Below are 22,324 nucleotides of genomic sequence, written 5' to 3' on the forward strand. Positions count from 1 at the left end.
TGGCCACAGTGGGAAGGAAAAACTCCCTTTTAGCAGGAAGAAACCTCCAGCTAAACCAGGCTATAAAATAAAATATAGGTGCAAATATTAATGCACACAGAAGACCAATGAGAATTTTTTTTGTGCTTTAATTATTTAACTCGCCAAGTGTCACTTGCACACAGTTTGTGGAGACAGCAGGTGATGTCAGGAAATGTGGAAATCCTTTTTTTAGTAACAGTTTTCTCTAAAACGTTACTGCACCTCACAGTTATGAACACTGGATTTTTTAACACAGACTTCTTACTGTATTTTAATACTTGTCAGCTCAGTTATAACATTTCATGCTGCTGTGCTTTATTAATAAAACATGTCAAGTGCTCAGCAGTAAATTAGACTGAAGGACTGAATCCTGCTGTACCCTTGAGTCCTTGTTTCTTCTTTGTTTGTTTTTTTGGAGGCTTCAGAAACAGGTTGAAAGTGCAAACAAACACCTAAAAACAGTTCTATTACTTGACGTTTACTTGAAGTTTGTGCAAACGGCTGCATCAGGCATTGCCCAGAAATCCCCATTACTGTCCGTGTAAGCTGGTTTGTGGTGACTGAGACGAATGGCTTTCAGTTTAGTGTTTTACAAGCTCAGCAAGCCAGTGGCCAGTTTTGGCCTGCAGATGGAGGCTAATGCTGTCTTGGAGAAGATGACTCTTGTGTTAAAAATCTCTCACTGAATGCTTTTGATGGCTTTTTCACTGATTATTGCCAGAATATGTGTTCCACATTCTGCTTCGACAAAGTGTATTCTCTTCTCTCTGTGTTCATGGGCTTTCTTTGTGTTTGACAGGAGCTGTTGGGTTGCCGCTGCCTGGTGTGGAAGTTCGGATTGTTATGAATAACACAATTAATACAACCATTGTGGAAGGCACTCACAAAGAGACTCAGGTAATCCATAAGTTCAATATATATAGGTGTCATCAGGTAAAATCATGTGAAAACAAAGGTTTAGCATCAGACTCAATGCAATCCTGTTCCTGTTGCTAATGAAATGCACTTGAATAACTGATGACCAACAAGTGTGAGACCCCAAGGTCAGACTGTATGACGGATAAAGAAAAAGTACATCTCAGACTTTGCAGGCCTGACTTAGCATGTTAAATGTTAAAGTTCATGTCAGTAATATTAGGAAAAGACTGAACAAGTGTCGTTTGCTTGGAAGGATTGCCAGGAGAAAGCCACTTTTCTTTAAAAAGAACATGGCGGCACAGCTTATGTTATATCCAAGAAAATCATAAGACTTCTGGGAAAATGTCCTTTGGATAAACAAAATCAGTGTAGATTTTTAATGATAGTATATAAAACGAACACAGTATATCAGGACTAACATCTCATACCAGCTGTTAAGCACGGTGATGTATTTATCCTGATTTCTTCCTTTCTTTCCATGTATATGCATCAGGTACGACCTGGTCTGGAGGGGAAAGAGGGGGAGCTTCTGGTTCGAGGGCCATCTGTTTTTAAAGAGTACTTTAACAAACCTCAGGAGACCAGAGAGTCTTTCACTGAGGATGGCTGGTTCAAGACAGGTACCAAACCCTCATCTTCCTCAGCAGTATGCATGCATAGCGAGTGCATTTCACTACCATTTATGGTTTGTACTGTCAGAGGGATTCACAGGAGATGAAAGATGTCATAAGATTTTTTCATCAGTGTTGCACACTGTACTTTCGGGGCACGATGACATGATTTTAAACACTTAAAAACCAGGAGTCCAATGCTGGAAGCACACACATAGTCACACATTCAGACAGTGTGTGTGTGCGCGCGCACATTTTGGGGAACTATGAGGGAGTGATAAATGGACTATGTGTGTTTTTGGTGCTGCAGGGCATTTTTCCTCCTAAGTGGTTGTGACTGCTCCAGGTCCTGAAGAACCAACTATTGCAATGTGTGTGTGTGTGTGTGTGTGTGTGTGTGTGTGTGTGTGTGTGTGTGTGTGTGTGTGTGTGTGTGTGTGTGTGTGTGTGTGTGTGTGTGTGTGTGGTAGCATAGAGGGAAGCTGTCATCAGAGGATGTTCCTCTCTCTAGCCCAGCACTTCTCCCCTTGTGCCCCCCCCCAAACAGACCCATACTTTACCAGCGGGAGAGGCAGGCATTCGGTTAGTTTTGAGGGGGGGGCTGAGGAGTGCAGGAAGAAGGGCAGAAGCAATCAGAGCTTTGAATTGTCATGTAGACCACAGGAAATAAGAGGAGGAAGCAAAAGATTTGGGAAGGAGCTTGAAGTATTGAGCTTGGAGATGTGTTGGAGGGGGTTAGAAAGAGTCAGCTGCAAAGCTGACTCTGGGGACCAAGAAGGTAGCGATCGGGAGCTGCCGATGGTGGTGGAGGCGGGAGTGGGGAACAGCAAGGAAGGAGTGAGTGATGGAGAACGAAGCAGGGCAAGGCAGAGTGTGTTTAATTGGCTTTGCAGGCTGGAAGGACAGAGATCCAGAGCACAGCACGTTGCTGTCACACTCCATTACAGCCACTGGCCACATAATGAGAGCCTGTGCAATCAGCTCCCCACAGACCAGTCCCTCAAGCCACACACACACTGTGGACTACTCTGTTGGAAGCTATCAAACACCTTACCTGCCCTGCCTGTGTTCGCTGATGCCAGTTTCAACACACATGCAGCTTTTTTTCCTTCAAATTTCAAATTCAGATTTTCTTCAATTCTCCGGTGAATCGATGATTCAAACAGGAGCAACTGTGTCGGAAATTCACATTGTTTTGCTTTCTTTGTGTTTTAACTCAGCTCGAGAATAAACTCAAGTACATTTTAAAAAAAAAAATCCAGATTTTACCAATCAGTGTGTTCACAGGTCTTAGGCAGTAGAGCAGGGCAATATGACCAAAATATTTATCATGATATGCATTTGAAAATTTGCAATAACGATATAACTGACGATATAATTGAGACTAGACAAAATACTTTAAAACTCCACAACTTTATTAATGCAAAAAAAAAAAAAATCAACCTATTTTCACTTAAACGAGCAGCTGTTTTTTATCTGCATTAAAGTTATATAAAAATTTAACAGCACAAATGCAAATTCCTTGCTGACAGTTTAACCAAAAGGCATTTCCAGTGGAAACTGGCTGACATATCCTCAGTATAACCATGTATAACATCCACAAAACTTAAAAAGAGGTTATACACACACACAATACAGTAATATTATGTTGAAGCACAGTACGTATCACTCCGCCAGGCTCCTGCCTACAGTAGTCGTAATGCTCCGACAATCCATCAAGCGGTTTGGCTTCGTAGCTTAGCAAAGTCGTACTAAAAAATTTGACAGATTTTCGAGCGCCGTGTACGACATAAAATCGTTTCGAGGTCAGTAAACACAACCAGAATTCATACATAAGGCACACGGGACTATAAGGGGCACTGTCGGTTTCAGAAAAATCAAAGGATTGATTTTAAGTGTGCCGTATTTTCCAGAAAACACGGTAATAACGACGGCCCGCTAGCATACGCTACCAAAAATAGTGCTTTGTTGTGTATCTGACGGACGAAAGCTAAACCAGTTCCACACCACTGAAGTTGCAGCATTTTTACAAACCAATTCTGGTTCATCTGTTTCATTCAAAGATCCACTTTCGCCCTTCTCATTCTCCGTCACTGTCATGCTTTTTCGCCATGTGCGTATGAAAACAAAGGCACTGCGCATGTGCGTTTTACCCATATTCTATCGCGATATTTCATTTTCTTATCGTTGCCCAACATTATACCAGTATTACCGTGAACGGTACGATATGGCCCAGCACTATTTGGCAGCCCTCCTGCATGCATGACAAATGCCTTTGAAGCATTTTGTGGTTCCAGAGCTGATTGAAATCTGCAATATTAAAACAAGTCAAACAATTAAAACATTATAGATTTGTGTTTATTACTGGGAATTAAATACTGGTAGGTTTATTATGAGCTTTAGATTGAAACAGGCTTGCCATTTTATCCTGGTGCCTGCTCGACTTAGGTGAATATTTATTGAATCGATATGAATCCCCTCATCAGTCATTAAGAGATGTGCATTTAAAATGTTGGACAGTAACATTTTGTCTGTTTACATCGAAATGATTGCTTCTTTTCTGTTCTTCTCTTTAGTACTGAGGAATTTATTTAACACACCAAAGTGACATAAAAACATAAACTTATAATAGTGTTACTCTGTCTTGTGTTTATTTGTTTTCTTTTGGAACATTTGAAATATCAATAATAGAAAACTTTGAAATATGAATTTTTAGTAAGTAAAACTATATCCAAGATGTGGGTTTACTGAGCAGGTATGAGGTCATACACATGCAGGCAGGGAGAAGGGGGAAAGACAAAGTCCAAAAATTTGATGAAGACCTTGTGCACTTCATCTTCCTTCCCAGCTTCTTAACTCATTTCTCACACTGTCTCCTTTTTTACTCTTACACCTGCTCCACGTTTCACACAGCAACTTTTTTCTTTCACAGTTTCAATCTCACGCTCCATCTTTCGCTTGCTAACAGTGGGCTGATCTCTTGCGGCCTTCTGTATCTCACTTTTTCTATATGCTCTGGGATTTAACTGCCTGGTTGGGGGAAAAGGTGGCTGCTAACCGAAATTTCTTACCAAGATTTTCTTTATGGAGTTGGGCTGTAAAAACGTGGATGTACAAACTTTTAAAGTGGATTGCAAATGGCAAATTTTAGAAGACGCGATCTGAATAATCTGCTGCAGACAAAAACAGGAACAGAAATCCAGATGTTTTATTTCATCCTGTGAAATTTTCTTGCAAATGAAATGTGCACGCTACTTTTACACGTCCGGTGTGTGAAAGCCTTCATGCCTAAACTAATAAAAACTTGTAAAAAATTCAATATTTTTCAAACAAAAACGAAAATCCACTCTGGCAGCTAACTGAACCTGAACTGAAAATGTAATAAAAATGAATAAGAAAATAGAAAATGATAATAACTTTGCATTAGACGTCGTGTAGGTCGAAAGGCAATAGAGTTAATGTACAGTGTTTTGTTGGGTTCATTATTTTTAGATTAAATGTATCTCATTAGGAAGACTGTTAGGAAAAATACGCACACCAGCCCTCAATATTCATAATGAAAAAATGCACTTTTTAGATTAGCCACAATTGCTTTGTGCAAGAGGAGAAAATGTCTTTAAAAAAATTCTGTTTGAACTTTGCAAAAACAATGCTAACAGGGGAGACTGACAAAAGCAAAGAGAGATGGGAAAAGAAATGTGAAATCTGAGAAGCAGAGAACGAGTGGGAGTTTAGATCAATAGGTTCTCAGCTGGCCAAAGGTGTCTTCTCCAGAGTTAACAGGTGCTGTGTAGCGTGATTGACAGCTCGATAGGGAAGCTGTCACCTAAGCGTTCTCTCTTTCCACTCATCTTCACAAACATCTCTGAGCACATTGATCCCTTCTCACTTTTTTTTAGCCCTCCTTTTGTGCTCTACAATACAGTCTGTCTGCTGTCCAGAGCTAAAAAGAAAGCTCATCTTGACCCAGTAAGCCTGTAAGAGCGTTTGTTGTTCCATTTATTGTACACATATAGATACAGCAAGGCAATGGAAGCAGTGAGAAGAGAGACTGAAGGCGTTGCTTCAGATTTGCTCGTTAGTCGTTAGTTGATGCCAACAAACAAAACCCAGAACTCCTCCAAGAGTAATTTATGAATGCATAAATTAGTCAGAACTCATGGGAAGAAAGAGAAGCTTAAGCATTAGCTGTTTTTGAATTTTTTATTTCACTAATAAGAAGTTTGGCTGTGCTGCAGAGAGCAGTTGGGATAAAACTGAGCCTGGAATCTGACTATTAGCCCCAGAGAGGTTAAATTATTTAATTACATAACTGTGTGAAAGGTGTTTATTAGGGCAACTTTCATGAGCTCCCAGCAGCTTTTCAGAGATACAAAAACAGATTTTTGTATGAATCGTTTTAAACATTGTGACAGAAAACAAACACGCAAACTAGTCAGCTGCCATATCTAACCCAAGTAGTAAAATAAAAACATCAAATTAAAAAAAAATAACCTGTTGACTGAGCCCCTGGGCTGGATGAGATTTAGGTTTCTTCAGGCTCTGGATGCTGTGGGGCTGTCTTGGCTGACACACTGGAAAAGTGTGGCATGCCCACTCGGGGTTGGGGATGAGTTGATGCCTCAGTGGAAGAGCGTCATAGGGTCTTGTTGACAAGTGAGACATCCACGAAGCAAGAATTTAACTGACAGATTGGTGTGGCATCTGTAGTAACATGGGTGATGTACCAGCCTGTTGCGGTGATCTGGATACGAGCTCTGAGTAGTGACCAAAAGAACAAGACTGCAGATACAAACGGTGGAAAGGAATTTAATCTAAAAGGTGTCTGGGCTCTCCCTTATAGATTGGGTCAGGAGCTTTGTCATGCGGGAGGGACTCAGTGTAGCGCCTCCACAAAAGGAAAGGAGACAATTAAGGTGTCTCAGGTATCTGACTAGGATGCTTTGTAGGTGAGGTATTTCAGGCATATCCTGCTGGGAAGAAATCCCGGGGCAGTCCCAGGACATGCTGCAAAGATTGTATCTCTCAGCTGGCTTGGGAACACCTTGGTGTCCCCCTTAAAGACAGGCATGAAGAGATGAATGGTTGAATGAATAAATCAGTCTATTCTGTTATTGATATGTTTTAGTGACTTTGACCCACCATATAGCAAGCTGATCATTCAGTCCAGCACGTCTTTGTTTATTTCACTGTGATTTCTGAGGAGCTGAAACATTCAGTTTATCAAAGCTGTTTTTGTTCACAAGACTGGATTACTTGGAGATTTTCCAAGTCTGCCATCAGCAGGTTCCACTTTTTGCAGCAAAGATTTTCCACCTCAAAATTAGCAGCTGAAGAATAACTGCAGAAACATCGGGGGGGAGGGTTTGAGAGAGGCTGTCTTTCATGATGGTCCTGTTGTGTTACTGCCTCTCAATCCTTTCATGATGTCTGGTCTTTCATTTGGCAACATTAATGCGAAATTGCTTGAAATATGGTTTTAATGTGAGGTAAATGGCTCTTTTAAAAGCTGCAAATGTGGTTAAAATATGAATTTGGACTTGGTTGGGGTTTTTTTGGCATCTACCATATTTGTATTATGATGCAGGGCTTCGTTTTTCAGAATCTCATTTCACCAAACATGAGTGTTAGGACACATTTGATTGAGTATGGGTGTGCGTGTGTGTTTGTGTGTGCTTGTGTGTGCTTGTGTGCAACCAAGAGAGATGTAACCTCAGCTTTAAAGGTGAGCTTTAGATCTGCGGGGGAAATTTTCAGCAGAGAGACAAACAGGAGTGTGGCTCATATCCTGCAGAGCCTTCACTAGTCATTTGTGCATTGGTCTTTTGCTTCCAGCTGTTCTCTCCTCTTCCCTGCCTCCATCCCTCTCTGTGTTCCCAATGTCATATTTCACCCCAAGTTACATCGTGTCCTCCTAACTCCAATGTCAGTGCTCCCTACGGGATTCATCCAACGCCCCGCTCCCCGCAGCACTTCGATCAAACAGCCATCCGTGCAACTTTACAGCTGAGACGTCGACGCATGTTGGCCATTGTTTTATTAATACTAGTTGCAGGTAAATAAACACCATATCGTGTACAGGATGGGTTTTTTTCTGGGGTTTTTGGTAAACTGAAGATGCATAAAATATTTTTAAAGTTCCCTCCTGATTCTTTTTCTTACCTCGTTCACCTGTCTGTTCCAGGGAAAGGCAAAAAGGCAAGAGTTGGTATGAATCCAAAGTGGCAAAGGCAAAACTGTGTCTTGAATGAGACTAGATTTGTGTGACTCTGTGGAGTGTGGATGCTTATAAACAGCGGTTAAATTTCCTTGATGAACGTGGCAGATCTGAGACAGACATCAATCCTCAGCTTCAGCCTGTTATCTTCTTTGAGAAAGGCAGTCCAGCCAGGAATATAATCAGTAACATTAACATAAAGCAATTCAAGCTCTTTTAATTGCATTATATTAAACAAATTAGATCACTCATCCAAGTGCAAAGTGCTTTCTTGTATGATATTAATTACTAAAAAAGGAGCTGTGACAAAAGTTAAGGATGATAAATAATGTCAGAGCTGAGATTTCGGTGCTTGGCTGTCTGTTATTTATCCTCATTAAGACTTCCATCTAGGCATTGGGGCTTTAATGTGGAACATTAATATTCATATATGCTAAGTGTTTACAGTCACTCTCTGAAGAGGCATGACACATTTAGACCTGTCTCATCTTGTGCAGATAAGGCTCTCCTCTCCACGGTGATGGAGGGCTCTTAGTTTTGACCCGCAGTGTGAGAGTTTAGGTTGTGCTGAATGGGTTGAAAGACCCTGACTCCACTTGTACCTTCCCGCAGAGGAGAAGCGTCTCCTCGTCAGGCTCATGTTCAGCACTTCAGCGATGCTCATGTAGAGGCATGTATAAACACTCTATGTCTGTCAAATAACAGCTCTACAAAAAAATGTCAGAAGGAAAAACACTTCTGAGTTTTGGAGTCTTTTTTTGAAATTTTATATCTGTTTTTTGTTTTGTTTTGTTTTTTAAGTTTGCATCCACCTACATTGGTGTATTCAGAAGATATACAGAGGATGGGACTATGCTGTAGATTGAAGGCACTCAATTAAAATTAATTAGGTGTAACACCTACAGAGCAGCCTGTCTAGTGGCTATTGGTGGCTGTAAATAGTGAAGATAGAAGGTCAAAGAGAGGGCAGCTAAAGACGTCACCTTTACAGCATGTGGAATTTTCAGCCATGAGGACATCGAGGTGAAATGTAAGTATTCTTATCACCTTAAACATCAGACTTGAATCTGAGTTCATGTCACTTACAGCATTAACTATCCCAACGGTTCACTTCTATATTTTGCTTAAATCTGGAATTACTGCCAAGATTTCTTCAAGCTGATAGGAACAAAACCATAACTCAAATAACGAGTTGTTGCTGCCAAGGTATGAAGAAGAGCACCTCTGAACCTTAAAACAGAGCAGCAGAAAAACAGGAAACTAAGAGTACAATTTGCACAAAGAAACCAATAATTGGACAACAGAAGACTGGAAAAGATTTTCCTTTTTCTGATGAGTCTGTCTGCTTTGACATTCAGATGATAGGCTCGGCATTTGAGCGTCATTTAAATGCCACAGTGTGCCTGAGTATCGCTGCTGACCGTGTCCATCCATTTATGACTTGGATGTTCATATTTAACATGACTAAAGTTTTTAATGTTGAAGTCAGTATTATGTTTACAAGTAAGCCCCTATCAGCCAGAAGCTCAGGCTGTTTGAGAGTGTGAATGTCTATAAGATTTATTTATTTATTCCATACCCTTCCCAAGGTTCACGTTCTGTTGTTGTTGTGTTTTTATACTTTTTTTAAAGCATAAACTACAAGCCAGAATGGGCTCAAATGTGAATGTGAACACATTTTCATCTTATCACTGAAAGTGTACACTTTACAGGAAGTGAAATGCCAGCCACATCTCCAGGGTTGAGTGGGGCATGCACACAAACACAAGTGCATGGTACTTAGATCAAGGTCGCACTCAAACCACACTGAATTGCAAACACTTATTTCTGTGTGTTCCCGTAGCAGCAGAAATCTCTTATGGTGCTAGAAGGTGCTGGCAAGCTAAGAGATGACTTCTGTCACCTCTACAGAAACTGTTTTTGTGAAATTTTAGTTGTCTCTCTCTTTCATTCTTTCATTCCCCGGCACCTCTCGCAGTGAAGCTAGTGGCAGCAGACTGAACTGTTTCTGCAGTGTTGGCCTTTGTCATATGTCACACTCTGACCTTTTCTTTTGCACGTTTTTTGTCTTAGAAAAGTAACACGTCTAGACTTTGTCTGTGTGTCTTTGTGTCGTTCTGGATTGTTGTGTGGAAAAAATGGGCGTAATACAAGTGCATCATTTTTAAGGCACAGGCAGCATCGATGAGGGGGATTAATAATAATTTAGGACAAGTTTTAAAAATAGAAGAGACTGTTGAATCTTGTCACATTTCCTGATGTAAGGAAGATGAGTGTGGAGCCCCTTTTCTGCTTCCCTGTCATCACTGAGTGTTTGTTGAGTGGGTACTCTGCAAGAGAGGCAAACAGTTTGTTCGATGGGTTGAGACAACAACCCTGTGCAGGAGGGCCTTTCCTGTCCTTCCTGGACCAAAATTTAAGCTCCAGGCTGAGTAAACTGCATTAACTTCATTTTTAGTGAAACATAACTACATGTCCTCGTGAATGTGCCCTTTGTCTTTCTTGAACTATAACAACATACAAAAAATATTTAGCCACCTACAGCAGCTTTTATGGCATCCCAATCTACATTCATAGGCAAATTTGGATGTGACCCCCCTCCTCCTCTTCGATCTGTAACAGCTTCGCAATTCTGGGACACCATCCTGCTGGATTTTTTTGAAATTTTCACGATGGCCTGGCTTGCATTCGCCATTCTAGCCCCTTCCAAAGATGTTCGGTGCAGTTGCACAAGAGTCTGTGTGGGGCAGTAAAGTTCATCTTCACCACCACACTCATCCAACCATGCCTTTAAGGATTTTGCTTTGTGCACTGGGGCACACACTGTGTTCCAAATTCCAAATAACTCGGGAGTGACACCACTCCCAATTTAGCATGTTCCAGAAAAAAGAAGTAAAAGTAGGATTATATAATCCTATATAAAAATAGGATCATAATACTTGTTTCTTTTTATACTTTTAATTTAAAAACTGCTGCAGCACATTATGGATGGAGGCTGGTCAGTGCGCTGTTTATTGCTTATTTAGGCAGTCATAAATACACAACGCTGGCAGTGCAGATGAGCAGTTTTATAGTTTTATGGCTGTTCAGTGCCGCCATCTTGGATTGTTAACTCGGGGTTGCTGGGTCTTTTCCGACTTTCCTGGTGGGAAATCCGAGTCGAAGGGGAATTCCAGATTTCAGCTCTGACTGAGAACTCAGAAATTCCAACTTCCAGCTTTTTTAGGAACACACCAACAGTCATACTGAGACAGAGAAGGGTAAACTGTTCTCATGAAGTTAGATACACAGAATTGTTTCGAATATCGTGGTAAGGCGTCAGGTAAGACCTGTTGGCGACCACAACAGAAAAATGTGAATTCCCTAACAGGTTTGTAAGTGGCAGCTCTGTGAGATCATTCATAAAGGTCTAAACAGATGTCAGTGAATCTCTGATTACTGCGGTTTATTAGTGAAACTGTGCTTTGAAACTGCTTTGTTCGGTAGCACATGATCACCTGCAGTTTGCATGGAAGATACCAACTGGTCTCAGTTTCATTACCACATCGTGCGTGGTAGTGAGAGTCTGAAAAGTGTGAGAATGCTTGCCTTCAAAGTGAAAGTTGCAGCTTTTGGCATGTGTTGGTTGTAGTGGTGAGGCACAACTTTTACTCTGAAGACAAAAACTTTCTCTGTTTTTGGTGTAATACCCACTTTGCAGCCAATCACCTGGGAACAGCGAGCAGTCTCCAGGAAACACTTGCCAGCCAATCTCAGATTACACATTTTTCCCTAGCAACTGCAGGCCTGTGTGACTGAACTAAGGGGCCCCGACCAACCCCAGCCTGTCCACACAGTGTATATCAGCTCTGTCAACTGTATCATACCATCAAAAACATACACCAGCTTTTGTTTTAACTATACAGTTTCCCTTCATTTCTCCACTTTTTTTCCTACAGTTTGTTCAGTATAATATGTTTGGTTTTCCTGCGTCAAGGATATCACCGACAAAAGCTTATTTTTTATTCTGCAAAAATATCACAGCAAGAGTGAAAGCGATTCATTTTTGTTAAAATAAATGAGTCACCTTCCAAAGGCAATTTCTGCTTTACTGTAATCTTGGTTAAATAGTTGGAAATATTGCAGCTGCTCGTAGCTCACCTCTCCTCACGATGTTGTTTTTCTTGTTATTGGTTTGAAATAATTTGATGTTTTCTTTTCTGCTTCTGCGAACCCCTCTAATGTCATTTTCCTGGTTTTCTGAAAGACACTGTGGAAGTTTCCTCTGACCCTCCATCCTCAGTTAAATTCTTGATCTATTTTTATTTCTTTTTTTCACACTGTGTGCCTTCACTTTCTTTAATGCCTCAGAATGAGATGAAAGCCCAGTGCAATTAGGCTTCTTATCGTTTTAATTAGGAAAGCCATTCGGCCATATCTGCCTCAGACGCCATAACACATAATGGCGGAGAGTCTCTGATGCCTGAAGTAGTGATTGTGTGCGTGTGTGTGCGTACGCATGTGTTGTGTGTGAGTACATACAGTACGCATGTGTGTATATTTGTGTGTGTAAATGTACGTCCTAGTAACACAGTTCCCAACAATCCCGCTCCCGCCCTTCTTTCCTCTTTTATCAGTCTGTGTTCTCCAATCGCTATTCCCACTTGTGCGTCTCTCCAAACATGTTGTTCTATCCCTCGTTACTTCCTTCCCCTCAAAGAGACAAGGTCAAAGAGTCCTGTATAAGTACTTCAAACTCAATTCAACTATGTTGTCTGAGCGTTCCTTTTCAAACCCTTTTGTCAGCGTTTGCTTCGTTAATGCAGCTTTTCTTCCTTGACGCTACAGCTAGATGTACTGATTTTATTGTATGTTTTTATCTGTTTCAATTTGCGCGCACACACACGCCCACGCAGGATACACAAACAGTTTATCAGTGTGCACGTAAACTGCTCATTTCTCCATATCTGTTTGCATAAGATGAGAGAGCTACATGGCTGAAACCAAATCATTTTTTTCTTCTTCTTTTGCCCCTCATCTTAAAGAGGGGGAACTGTAACTACCCTGATAGTGGTGTTAACACCAAACCAGCTCCTCTGCTCGCCTCTCTACTTTCTCCCCCTCTCCCTCCATCCTCCCTTTCCTCCCTCCTGTTACCCTGGCCTATCAGTGCGGAGCAGTGGTCTGTGAAGAAATTCCCAATATCTAAATTTACACACTGTATCAATCTTGTTTAATAGACTGGAAAGCTTATAGCCGCCGTGGCAAGCCGGCAGAGAGGGCAGCGGTGATAAATTGTCGGTGTGCAGGCGACAGCCGCCCGTGATGTATAATGAAATATTTATGATTTATCCCAGCTAATAAACTGAAATGAAGTGCATGATGTATGGGAACAGATGGGCCCTCTATTGATGCTGAGGTGGAGAGGCAAGAGGGGGGAAGAGGAGACAGGAAGAGAGGTGGAGAGAAGGAAACAGAAGATGTGATGAGAGATGTTTGAGAGGTAGTTGGAAAAAAAATGAAGCATAAAAATAGAATTGAAAACGTAAGAAAACATAGTTTGTTTGTGTTTGTGTGGCACTGGAGCTGGAGAAGCTGAAAACATGGACGTATAGGTAAGACGGATGGAGGGATATGGGGTTAGCAGTACAGACTAAATGATGGAATAGAGGACAGGTGGAAGATGGCAGTAAAAACAGACCACCATCAAAATGTAATCCCTCTCCTACAATGCTGCGTGCTGATTCCAGGTGAGGCAGGTGCAGTTGCTTTCTTTTATTGACTCCATATTTTTCAGCTACAGTCTGCAAACACGCACAGCTTTACCTTAAATGTTCTTAACTGAGCAACACTGAGGTTTTTTGCAATGCTGAGGGGTGCTGTGTAAAGCTTACAAGTGCAACTATGTCCCTCAGAATTGTTCAGCATTTTGGGGAATAAACGTCCAACCATGCCTTTAAGGATTTTGCTTTGTGCACTTTTTTACTGAGAGTTAAACTGCTGACACAATTTTAATCAATATGAAGCTCCAGCCAGCAACCAGTTACTTTAACAGGAACAAAAGGAAAGGCTAACGTGTGATATCATGTGCAGTAACATCATATCTAATTTGTGTGGCATCTTAAGGATAGGTTTATACTAACTTGCAAGCTGGGTACACAGATGCTGTGGAGACTGAATGACTGGTGTCCAAGTTGTGTTTTTCCTAAGTCTCGGGTGCAGAGTACACCGGAAAGACACATGTGTAGCGGGTATATCGTAGTATATGCAAAAAAGCAATCACATGCAGGTTTTCAAGGCATGGCTGTATTACCTCTTTGTGATCAAATGTACCTGTAGATTCTTCCCTAACAACCTGTGGATGTTGGAGGGTTCGCTGACCAAGCCCTGTGTGACTGAGGCGTTTGAAATTGGTTTCAAAACAACTGCCAGCAACCACTTGCCAACCAGATGGAAACTATAGTTTTTTCCATACCAACCCTGGTAGTTGCCAAGGTGTTCCCAGCCAAGTGTGACTAGGACACTAAACACATGAAAAGTAAATTAAAGATTTCTATGGCCATCATAATAATGTCCTTATAGAGAATTCTTTTGGTCATAATAATTATGTAGTGAAAATCTGAGCTCATGACATCCTCAGGACAAAGTGCTAAATCTGTTTATAAGCACCTCTAAAACACACTAATGAATATGCTAATAGAAAAAATACGAATAAAATCAAGAGTGTAGCATTTTTACAGAGCATTTACTGAGAGGACTGTTTCTTGGCAGAAAGTAGAAAATTCCCAGAGTTTCTGTTTGCTTAGAAACTCCACAGGGGCAGTTTTGAAATTATGAGATATTCAAGTAGTCACGTCAGCCAGTAGTGTGTTTAATGGAGGGCTGAGTGTATACATGGGTCTTTGTGTCTTTGGTTTGGAAGAGCAAACCAAAGACAGACGAGGAAAAGAGGCCAGGAGCCCAAGGAGAGAGAGAAATAACCCAGATGGCAGTCCTGTATGCACTTTGCTCTCTGCTCAGCCCAGATCTTGATGGTTCATGCAAACAAGCTTCCCAACTCCACCTACCAACTTCCTGGATAGAGAAAAAACCCAGCTGAGCATGATGATAACTGGAAGATGTGAAAAGTTGTCATAGTAAATGTGTGAAAAAGAGTCAGATTTTCTAACATCACAGCTGGCTTTAAGACGTAAAGGTTCACTTTGCATATTTGAACAGTCCCTGACCTTCGCTGACCTTTTAACCTATTCATCCAAACTTAACTGCTATGCATCACTTCATCACAGTGTCTCACACACTTGCGTCCACTCTCTGTTTCAGCTGTGGACAGCCCCAATGTAATTCTGCTAAAGAATATATTCCTGATCCTTATTTTCAGGCTTCCTCTCCTTCCCTCCTCCGTCCATTTTTCTCTCCCTAATCTCTCCCCACTGATCCATACTGACCCATTTCCCCAGCTCGTCATACACGAGCGCAGCTGCGCCCCTCATCCCACATACTGTACTCGCCTTCCCCCACACCTGTCCCCCAGAAACTTATGCATGAGTGTGCGTGGGTCTGTGGAGGATGTATGTCTGGAGGATGGGGCAACTTAAACACTCATCCATCCACTGTTATCTGACTTTGTGTCTCAAACACACACGCTCTCTTACACACAGATACAAGTTTACATACCCTACATTCCCTATTCTTAGCTATAAAAAAATATTACTTAATTTTTTTAATTGAGTTCATTATCAGCCTTGTTTTTAGGTATATATATTGTAATTGGGCTTAATAACTTCTTGTTATAAAAATGGTGTTCCAGAAAATTATGACTGTATTTTTCCCTGTGTTTCCCTTACATCACATTGTCTTTCTTGTATGGGCCTGTCTGTATTCTAGGAGACACCGCTGTGTATAAAGACGGCGTATATTGGATCATGGGTCGCACCAGTGTCGACATCATCAAGAGTGGTGGCTACAAGATCAGCGCACTCGATGTGGAGCGTCACCTTCTGGCTCATCCAGACATCACGGGTAAGTGGAATGAAGTAATGTCACCGCTGTAAGACACATGTAATTAAAGCCCTGAACCAGCACCTCAAGCATTTGATCACTGTTAATATCCAGCAGTTATGTGCTGAAGGTAACTCATCAAAAATGAGTTTGGTGTCCTTTTGCTGTAGAGAAAGACAAAAATAAAGGAGTAGCTGAATTTTACCTGCAGCTTGTCTGATTTTTTGTCATATTTAACCTTGTAGATGTTGCTGTGATTGGAGCCCCAGATGCCACGTGGGGTCAAAAAGTCACTGCTGTAGTGCAGCTGAAGAGGGGCAAGAGCATGACTTTGCCAGAATTGAAGACCTGGGCAAGGTACTGTGACTTTCAGCTGAATAACCTTTGCTTTGTGCACTGTTTTTGGAGCTTTCTAATTAATTTTGTCTCTTATTATGCACATACCAACTGGTGTTGTGGTTTATTCACCTAGCAAGTGAGCAAGCTCCGGTGAGGAGATACTGACACCTTTGAGCTTGAGTCAAGAAGGCATCCGGTTTAAAAAGTCGGCCAAATCAAACATGTTAGGCAGACAAAAGTAAGCATTATGTGCATAAAATCCATCCACTCTCTTACCCACTTATTCAATTCAGGTCACGGGGGGACTGGAGCCTATCTCAGCTGTCACAGGGTGAACGTCACTGTGTGTATACCTGCTTTTATTTTGATATCCAGCAAATACATTGCTGTTGACAGGCTAAATATAGGGATATTTTCCACATTTTTGCATGAACCTGTACTATTCTATCAGGCTATGCTGATATTAACATCCACACTGCGTGAAAATGCATGCTGTATTTTCTTTCAGGCAAATATGTGAACTGTCAGAAAAGTTTAAGGTGGCTCTGCTTTTGCAGGAATGGACTCTGTTCACCAGATAAACACGTCCAAGTGGAAGCAGACTTTATTAAAACAGGGACTTTGCATTGTGAATGATATTGTAACACAAAGACACTGCAGTATTACAGAGAGAACCCCAGTCATATGAGAAAAAACATGGATTTATTGCTTTAAACTGGTGTTTCAACTGGTGTTGGACTTTAAACAGCAAAGCTTTGATTTTTCTTTAAGCAAAGTGTTGCTTTTGAAAAAACAGAGATGTAACACCACTAGCCACTGGACCACCTGCCACCTTTAAAAGTGCTTTGCAGCCCAGGGGGACTCCAAGCTCATACCACCAGTGGAGATTGTGACCTGAATAACTTACAACTAATCCATCATCCTGAATCCACAAAAACAAACTCCAAAAAGAGCATCGTATCCCATTATTATTACAGGACCATGTTTTTGTTAAGTCTTCTTAAGCTGATTTAAAAGGACAATCTTCACAGCTCTTTGTCAGTTCTGCTCAGTGCTGGGGAAACTACTTTGAAGGCATAGCTTTGCAATTAACCTATTACTTCATACTAGAAGTAATTGATCTAAAATAAAACTACCCACTGAATAAATCTAGTTTTATAAAGCTGCTTTGAAGAAATAGTTCAAATAAAAAATATATAAAATATAAAACAAAAAGTAACATTGTAGCAATAAAATCCTCCTAATCAGGCCTTCTCAGCTGAGGTAGTCAGTGTTATGCATTTGTGTGGCAGTAAAGGTAAAAAATCCTTCATTTAAATAGAGAAAAGAATTGAGCTGCTTGAATCACTCCTAAACTAAAAAAAGAAGAACGGTTAGCATGTTAACGTTCATGACAGTACAATTAGGAGCAAACTCAACAAGTATGGCACTGAGTCAACCATGAAAGTCTGCTAGAGTCAAATGTGAGGCCATCTGTCTGACAGCTTGGCCCATCCTGAGTCATGCAACAGGACAGGGATCCGGGCTCAGCAGCAAATCTGCAACAGAATGACTGAAAAGATCAAAGAAAGCATTGCAATGGTCCAACGTCTATGCTTCGCCCTGGTTTAAATACTGGGGTGGGAACTTAAGAGAGCTGTGCATGAATGAACGCTCACTGACCTCAATAAACTGAAGCAGCATTGTAAAGATGAGGGCTATGAGTTCTCCCACAATAATGTGAGAGGCTGATAAATTCATACAGAAAACCATTGCTTCAGGTTATTGCACTTTGTTTTTGCTAAATAAATAATGACATGGTGTAATATGTCATGTTTTGTTCTTCATCTGACATTGTCATTGCCTAATTTCAGGACCTGGAAAGGGCTGGATTTTTTTTCGTTATGTCTTGACTTGTAAGCCTTTAGAACTGAAAGCTAAACTACTAGTTCAATTTTATGTAGTTTAGTGGACCAAATGGAGGCACCTAATTCAGACTGTGTGGGTCTCTGAGCAGCACACACATCCCCAGTGACTGGCCTTCAAGTCCCCAGATCAATAGCAAAGGATGTGAGAGAAAGAAAGGCCATAGATGGACTAATGAGGGAGATGAAAAAGAAGAAGAAGATGTGGGGGAAGCAAACAAATGATTATTACAGAGGACTTTGTCCTGCTACCTAACAGTTTGTTTTTTTTCACCTCGCTTCCTAAATGTCAGCTGAGTTTATTTTGTCTGCTAGAGACGGTTACTGGTGACATTCACCCTCCACATTGCAGTGACACAAACAGTCTTTTTTTTTAACTCCTCCAGTCTGTTTTCATAAAAAATCTGCTCTCACTCTCTTTTACACCCTTTTCTTCACTTTCCAACCATCTGTTTTTGTCCTCCACACTTTCTACAACCCACCAGTGTCATTTATTTACATCACTGAATTCTTGTAGAGCGCAGTGTGTGTGTGAGTGTGTGTACTGCTGTGAGCTCCATATGGTGTATGGATGTTAGATCCCACTGCTATCGCCTGCTGGTCCAGTATGGTAGATTACAACTACTGCCTGTGACTCAGGTTAACACACACACACACACACACACACACACACACACACACACACACACACACACACACACACACACACACACACACACACAGTGTTTGCAGCCAGGGGTCCTCCCAGGAGACAGACAGTTCCAGCACACAGCCCTCTGCTGAGGCCTGGGTGTAGGGGAGAGCGAGAAAGAGATAAAATGAGACATAAACAAGTAGATGGATGCTCACTCTTCAGTGCCCTGGCTTCAGCTGTCAGTCTGAATCTCTGTCTCACCCTCACTGCCTCACACCGCCTCGAACGCTCAGGCTTGTGCGCGCGCACCCGTGCACGCAGACACACAGGAACACATTGCCCTGGAGAAATCGGCGACACAAGCACGCAAGCCCCCGTTACAGAGACGTGTACGTATGCGTATATATTCACACTTCACTCACTCAGTCAGAAACACGCGGACATCTGCTGAAAGGAGTGTTTGATGGCGGTCATATCAGTCATTATGCTCGCACACACGCACAACTGGATTGCACACCAAAGCACGCGCACGTCCGCACAAACAAACAAACTAGGTTAGAAGATAATAAAAAAAGCTCCGGGCTTCAAGACTTGACGTAACAACCAGGCATTCAAAACGGAAAAAAATAAAACACTTTTAATTATCACAGCCTTCTGTTTTCCCTTTTTATTATTTGTTTATTTTTATTTTTTTATTTCATCTTGCAGTGATTATATTGTTTTTGTACGAAGGGGGATTGTCTGTGTCTGGAAGGCGAATTGGGGATATTAAGGGAGAAGAACAGCAGAGTGTATGAACGTATGAAGGACGTTTCCTTATCTCGACTACTCCGCCACAGGGCTAGCCTTTGTTTTGCAGTTGTTTGCTGTTTTTTCTTTTTTCTTTTTTTGTTGTTGTTGTTGTTGCGTATTTGTGTGTGCATCCATATTAACAGTGGTGTTTATTGCAGGGAGCACATGGCACCCTACACCATACCTACAGGCCTGGTGGTGGTAGAGGAGATGCCGAGGAATCAGATGGGCAAGGTCAACAAGAAGGACCTCCTGCGACTATTCTTTTCATGACTGGAAAAGTTGCATGACAACATACAGGTGCCTGGATAAAGAACTGCAGGTGTACATCAGCAGAGAGAAACACGGCTGTTTCTCTGCACACAGGTAGACAGAGAGGAGGCAGAAAAGTAGATGAAGACATCATGGAACATCGTGGAAGCTAACATTTGAGGAAACTTATTCGCAACTATAAATACACTATAAATATAATTTATATGTAAAATGTAATACACAGCGGAGGGCACATCATAATCAAAGGTTTTGCGACTGTGTGCAATGAACTTGTGACCTCGTGACCTTGAACAGGTATGTAACCACTTGCGATCAGCTGCCATCTTCAAAACAACATTGGTGCATCAAGACTGATAAAATGGCAAATAAAAAGGAGACAGCCAGTTTCACAGTTTGCGAGTGAATGGGGTCAAGTTGGCAAATAAATGCAAAAATCAGATGTATCAGGAAAAATGGTAAATACATTGCTGTCTTCAAACACAGAAAGCCAGATCACAGAAATTCACATTAACTTCTTACGTTCAGTCCAAGCAGAACCTCGCAGGTTTGAAACAGAAATTCCTCCACAAAGTAGTTGTTGCTACGGTGATTTAACTATGTAACCAGAATACAGCCAGCTCACAACCAGGCGACTCAAGTCCCCAGTACAAAGAGTTTGTGCCCATTGGTGGAAACTGATGCAGATTGATTGCAATACGTTTTCACCCTGTTATAAATTATTTGCCAATCTCTCTGAGAGTGAGTGTAGTCAGTCTATGATTGCTGGGAGACAGGTTTCCTCCCATTAGGAGGTCGCCTGTGGAGTCACATTGCAATCTGTAACTAACTAAATGCAAGTAGTTGCAGTGAGCAAGTAGTACCATCGTTCAGTCACTGGGCAAACATGTTTACTGTCTACCACTTTTTACTCTTCTGTGACATTGGAAAACTGTGGAAATCATCAGTCTGATATTTGTTTAGGGCAGTATTGAACAGAACCTCTGCAAGGAGACACAGTGTTAGTGACACAAAATTAGCCATATTAGCTTCAAAAAGGTGTGGTATAAACAGTGTTTCTGTACATGTTTGCTGTTTTCCAGGTCATGACTTAGGTCCAAAAGATTTGATTCAAACTTGAGGGAACTTCTTGTCTTCAGGAATCAAAAAGAAGACCCTTTGTCTTCTACTGAAGTACTTATCATATAAAAAAACCAAACACTTCCATTGTGAGTGTGCTTTCAAATTATGCTACTTTCCCACAATGAAAGGTTCGTAGAGGACCTTTTTAGAGCTAAAAAAAAAAAAAGGGAATCGGTTGCAAATGTTTGTGGCAGCTCTTGGAAAACAAAAAATAAATATGAAATTTCAAACACTTTGTGAAGTGTTTTGCACCCAGCGAAACTGAGGGGTCCGCTCTTCAATCTGCATTAATGAGAGGGGAACAGCTAGCTGTGGTGTGCATGGATCGTGATGACCAGGATTTTCAAATGCTCCACTAAAAAAATGCTCAAACCCAGAAGCAGCGTTTGGTAAATGTGCTCTTATTGAAATATTCTGATGTTTGATTAGTGAAAATGGTGTGATCAGAGAATGCACAATGACAGCTTTTTGTGGTAGAGTGGTGTAACCAGAATCAAGGATCATGGTTAATTAAACCTGCACTAAACAAAATGAAATCCGGTGCGGTGGTAAATCAGGAGAAAGACGATGAACACTGTTGGGTTGATTTAGTTTTGTAAACACACTGATGCACTTGGAATAACAGTTTTCATATGAAAATTAAAAAGTTTTGGAAATTTTTAATTAAAAAGTGTTTTGGAAGTTTTTTTCCCCCCAAAGAGTGTTACACTGTGTCTGTGCAGCTGTGGCTATGCAGGTGCAATGAGAGCCTGAAGGCGGATTCTCTAGCAAGGCACAACACCACAGCTGGATGCCCCGCACTCCATCTGACTAACCCTCTCGCTCCGCTCGCTCTTCTCACCTCTCATCGGTTCTCATCTCCATTCCTACAATGTCTAACCTCTTCTGTCTTCATCACGAGTTACGACAAATTGCAGTGGTACCGGGACCGACTCGACTGTGAGACTCTTCTCGGATGAACCCTGGCGTGCCGCCAGAGTGTGCAGAGAGCGTGTGAAGAGATGTAAGTAAAGCCAGGGAAAGAAGACAAAAATACGATGCAGGACTGTCACAGTGATTGGATTTCTAACAACAGCTGTGAAAATGAGGGTGAAAGAAATTAATATGCAAAAAATAAAGTCAGCAAAGGGCATGAAGTAAGTGATACGGCCGGGGCAATAAGCAACGAGGAGAATAAGCCAAGGCGATACGGTTGAGATAAACAGTCATGGTGAAGAGTCAGAGGACTGAAGATAGAAAGAAATACAAGTGCAGCCCCCAGCTGATACAACCACCTGTCCACACACAGAAACACACGCACACACGCACTCGTCCGCCCACAGTCACCAGAGACCTGATTAAGAGAGCAGAGCTATCGATCTGTGGGCTGGCAGGCTAGGATGGATGAGCAGGCAGGGCTGCAAGAGCACCAGAGGACAGCTTCAGTGCCCCCAAATCCCCACGCCACCCCACCCAACCACCCACGCCAGAACCGGGAGTCAGCTGGGGCCACGGGCAAGAAGACTGGGGCTGCCACACG

General features: G+C 41.6%; 1 protein-coding gene across 2 annotated transcripts in view; it reads left to right on the plus strand.

Annotated features, from left to right (window-relative positions):
- Positions 1 to 21,475, plus strand: part of acsf3 (acyl-CoA synthetase family member 3) — a 36,311-nt gene extending 14,836 nt beyond the window's left edge. For both annotated transcript variants that reach the window (XM_026166241.2, XM_026166249.2), the window contains exons 6-10: positions 821 to 918; positions 1,433 to 1,559; positions 15,631 to 15,765; positions 15,990 to 16,101; positions 19,572 to 21,475. In XM_026166241.2, the coding sequence (XP_026022026.2) occupies positions 821 to 918; positions 1,433 to 1,559; positions 15,631 to 15,765; positions 15,990 to 16,101; positions 19,572 to 19,686 (587 nt within the window). In that variant the 3' untranslated portion in view covers positions 19,687 to 21,475. The remainder of the gene's footprint in view (positions 1 to 820; positions 919 to 1,432; positions 1,560 to 15,630; positions 15,766 to 15,989; positions 16,102 to 19,571) is intronic.
- Positions 21,476 to 22,324: the final 849 nt, after the last annotated feature.

Source organism: Astatotilapia calliptera, chromosome 1, assembly GCF_964374335.1.
Source record: "Astatotilapia calliptera chromosome 1, fAstCal68.1, whole genome shotgun sequence".
Lineage (NCBI taxonomy): Eukaryota > Metazoa > Chordata > Actinopteri > Cichliformes > Cichlidae > Astatotilapia > Astatotilapia calliptera.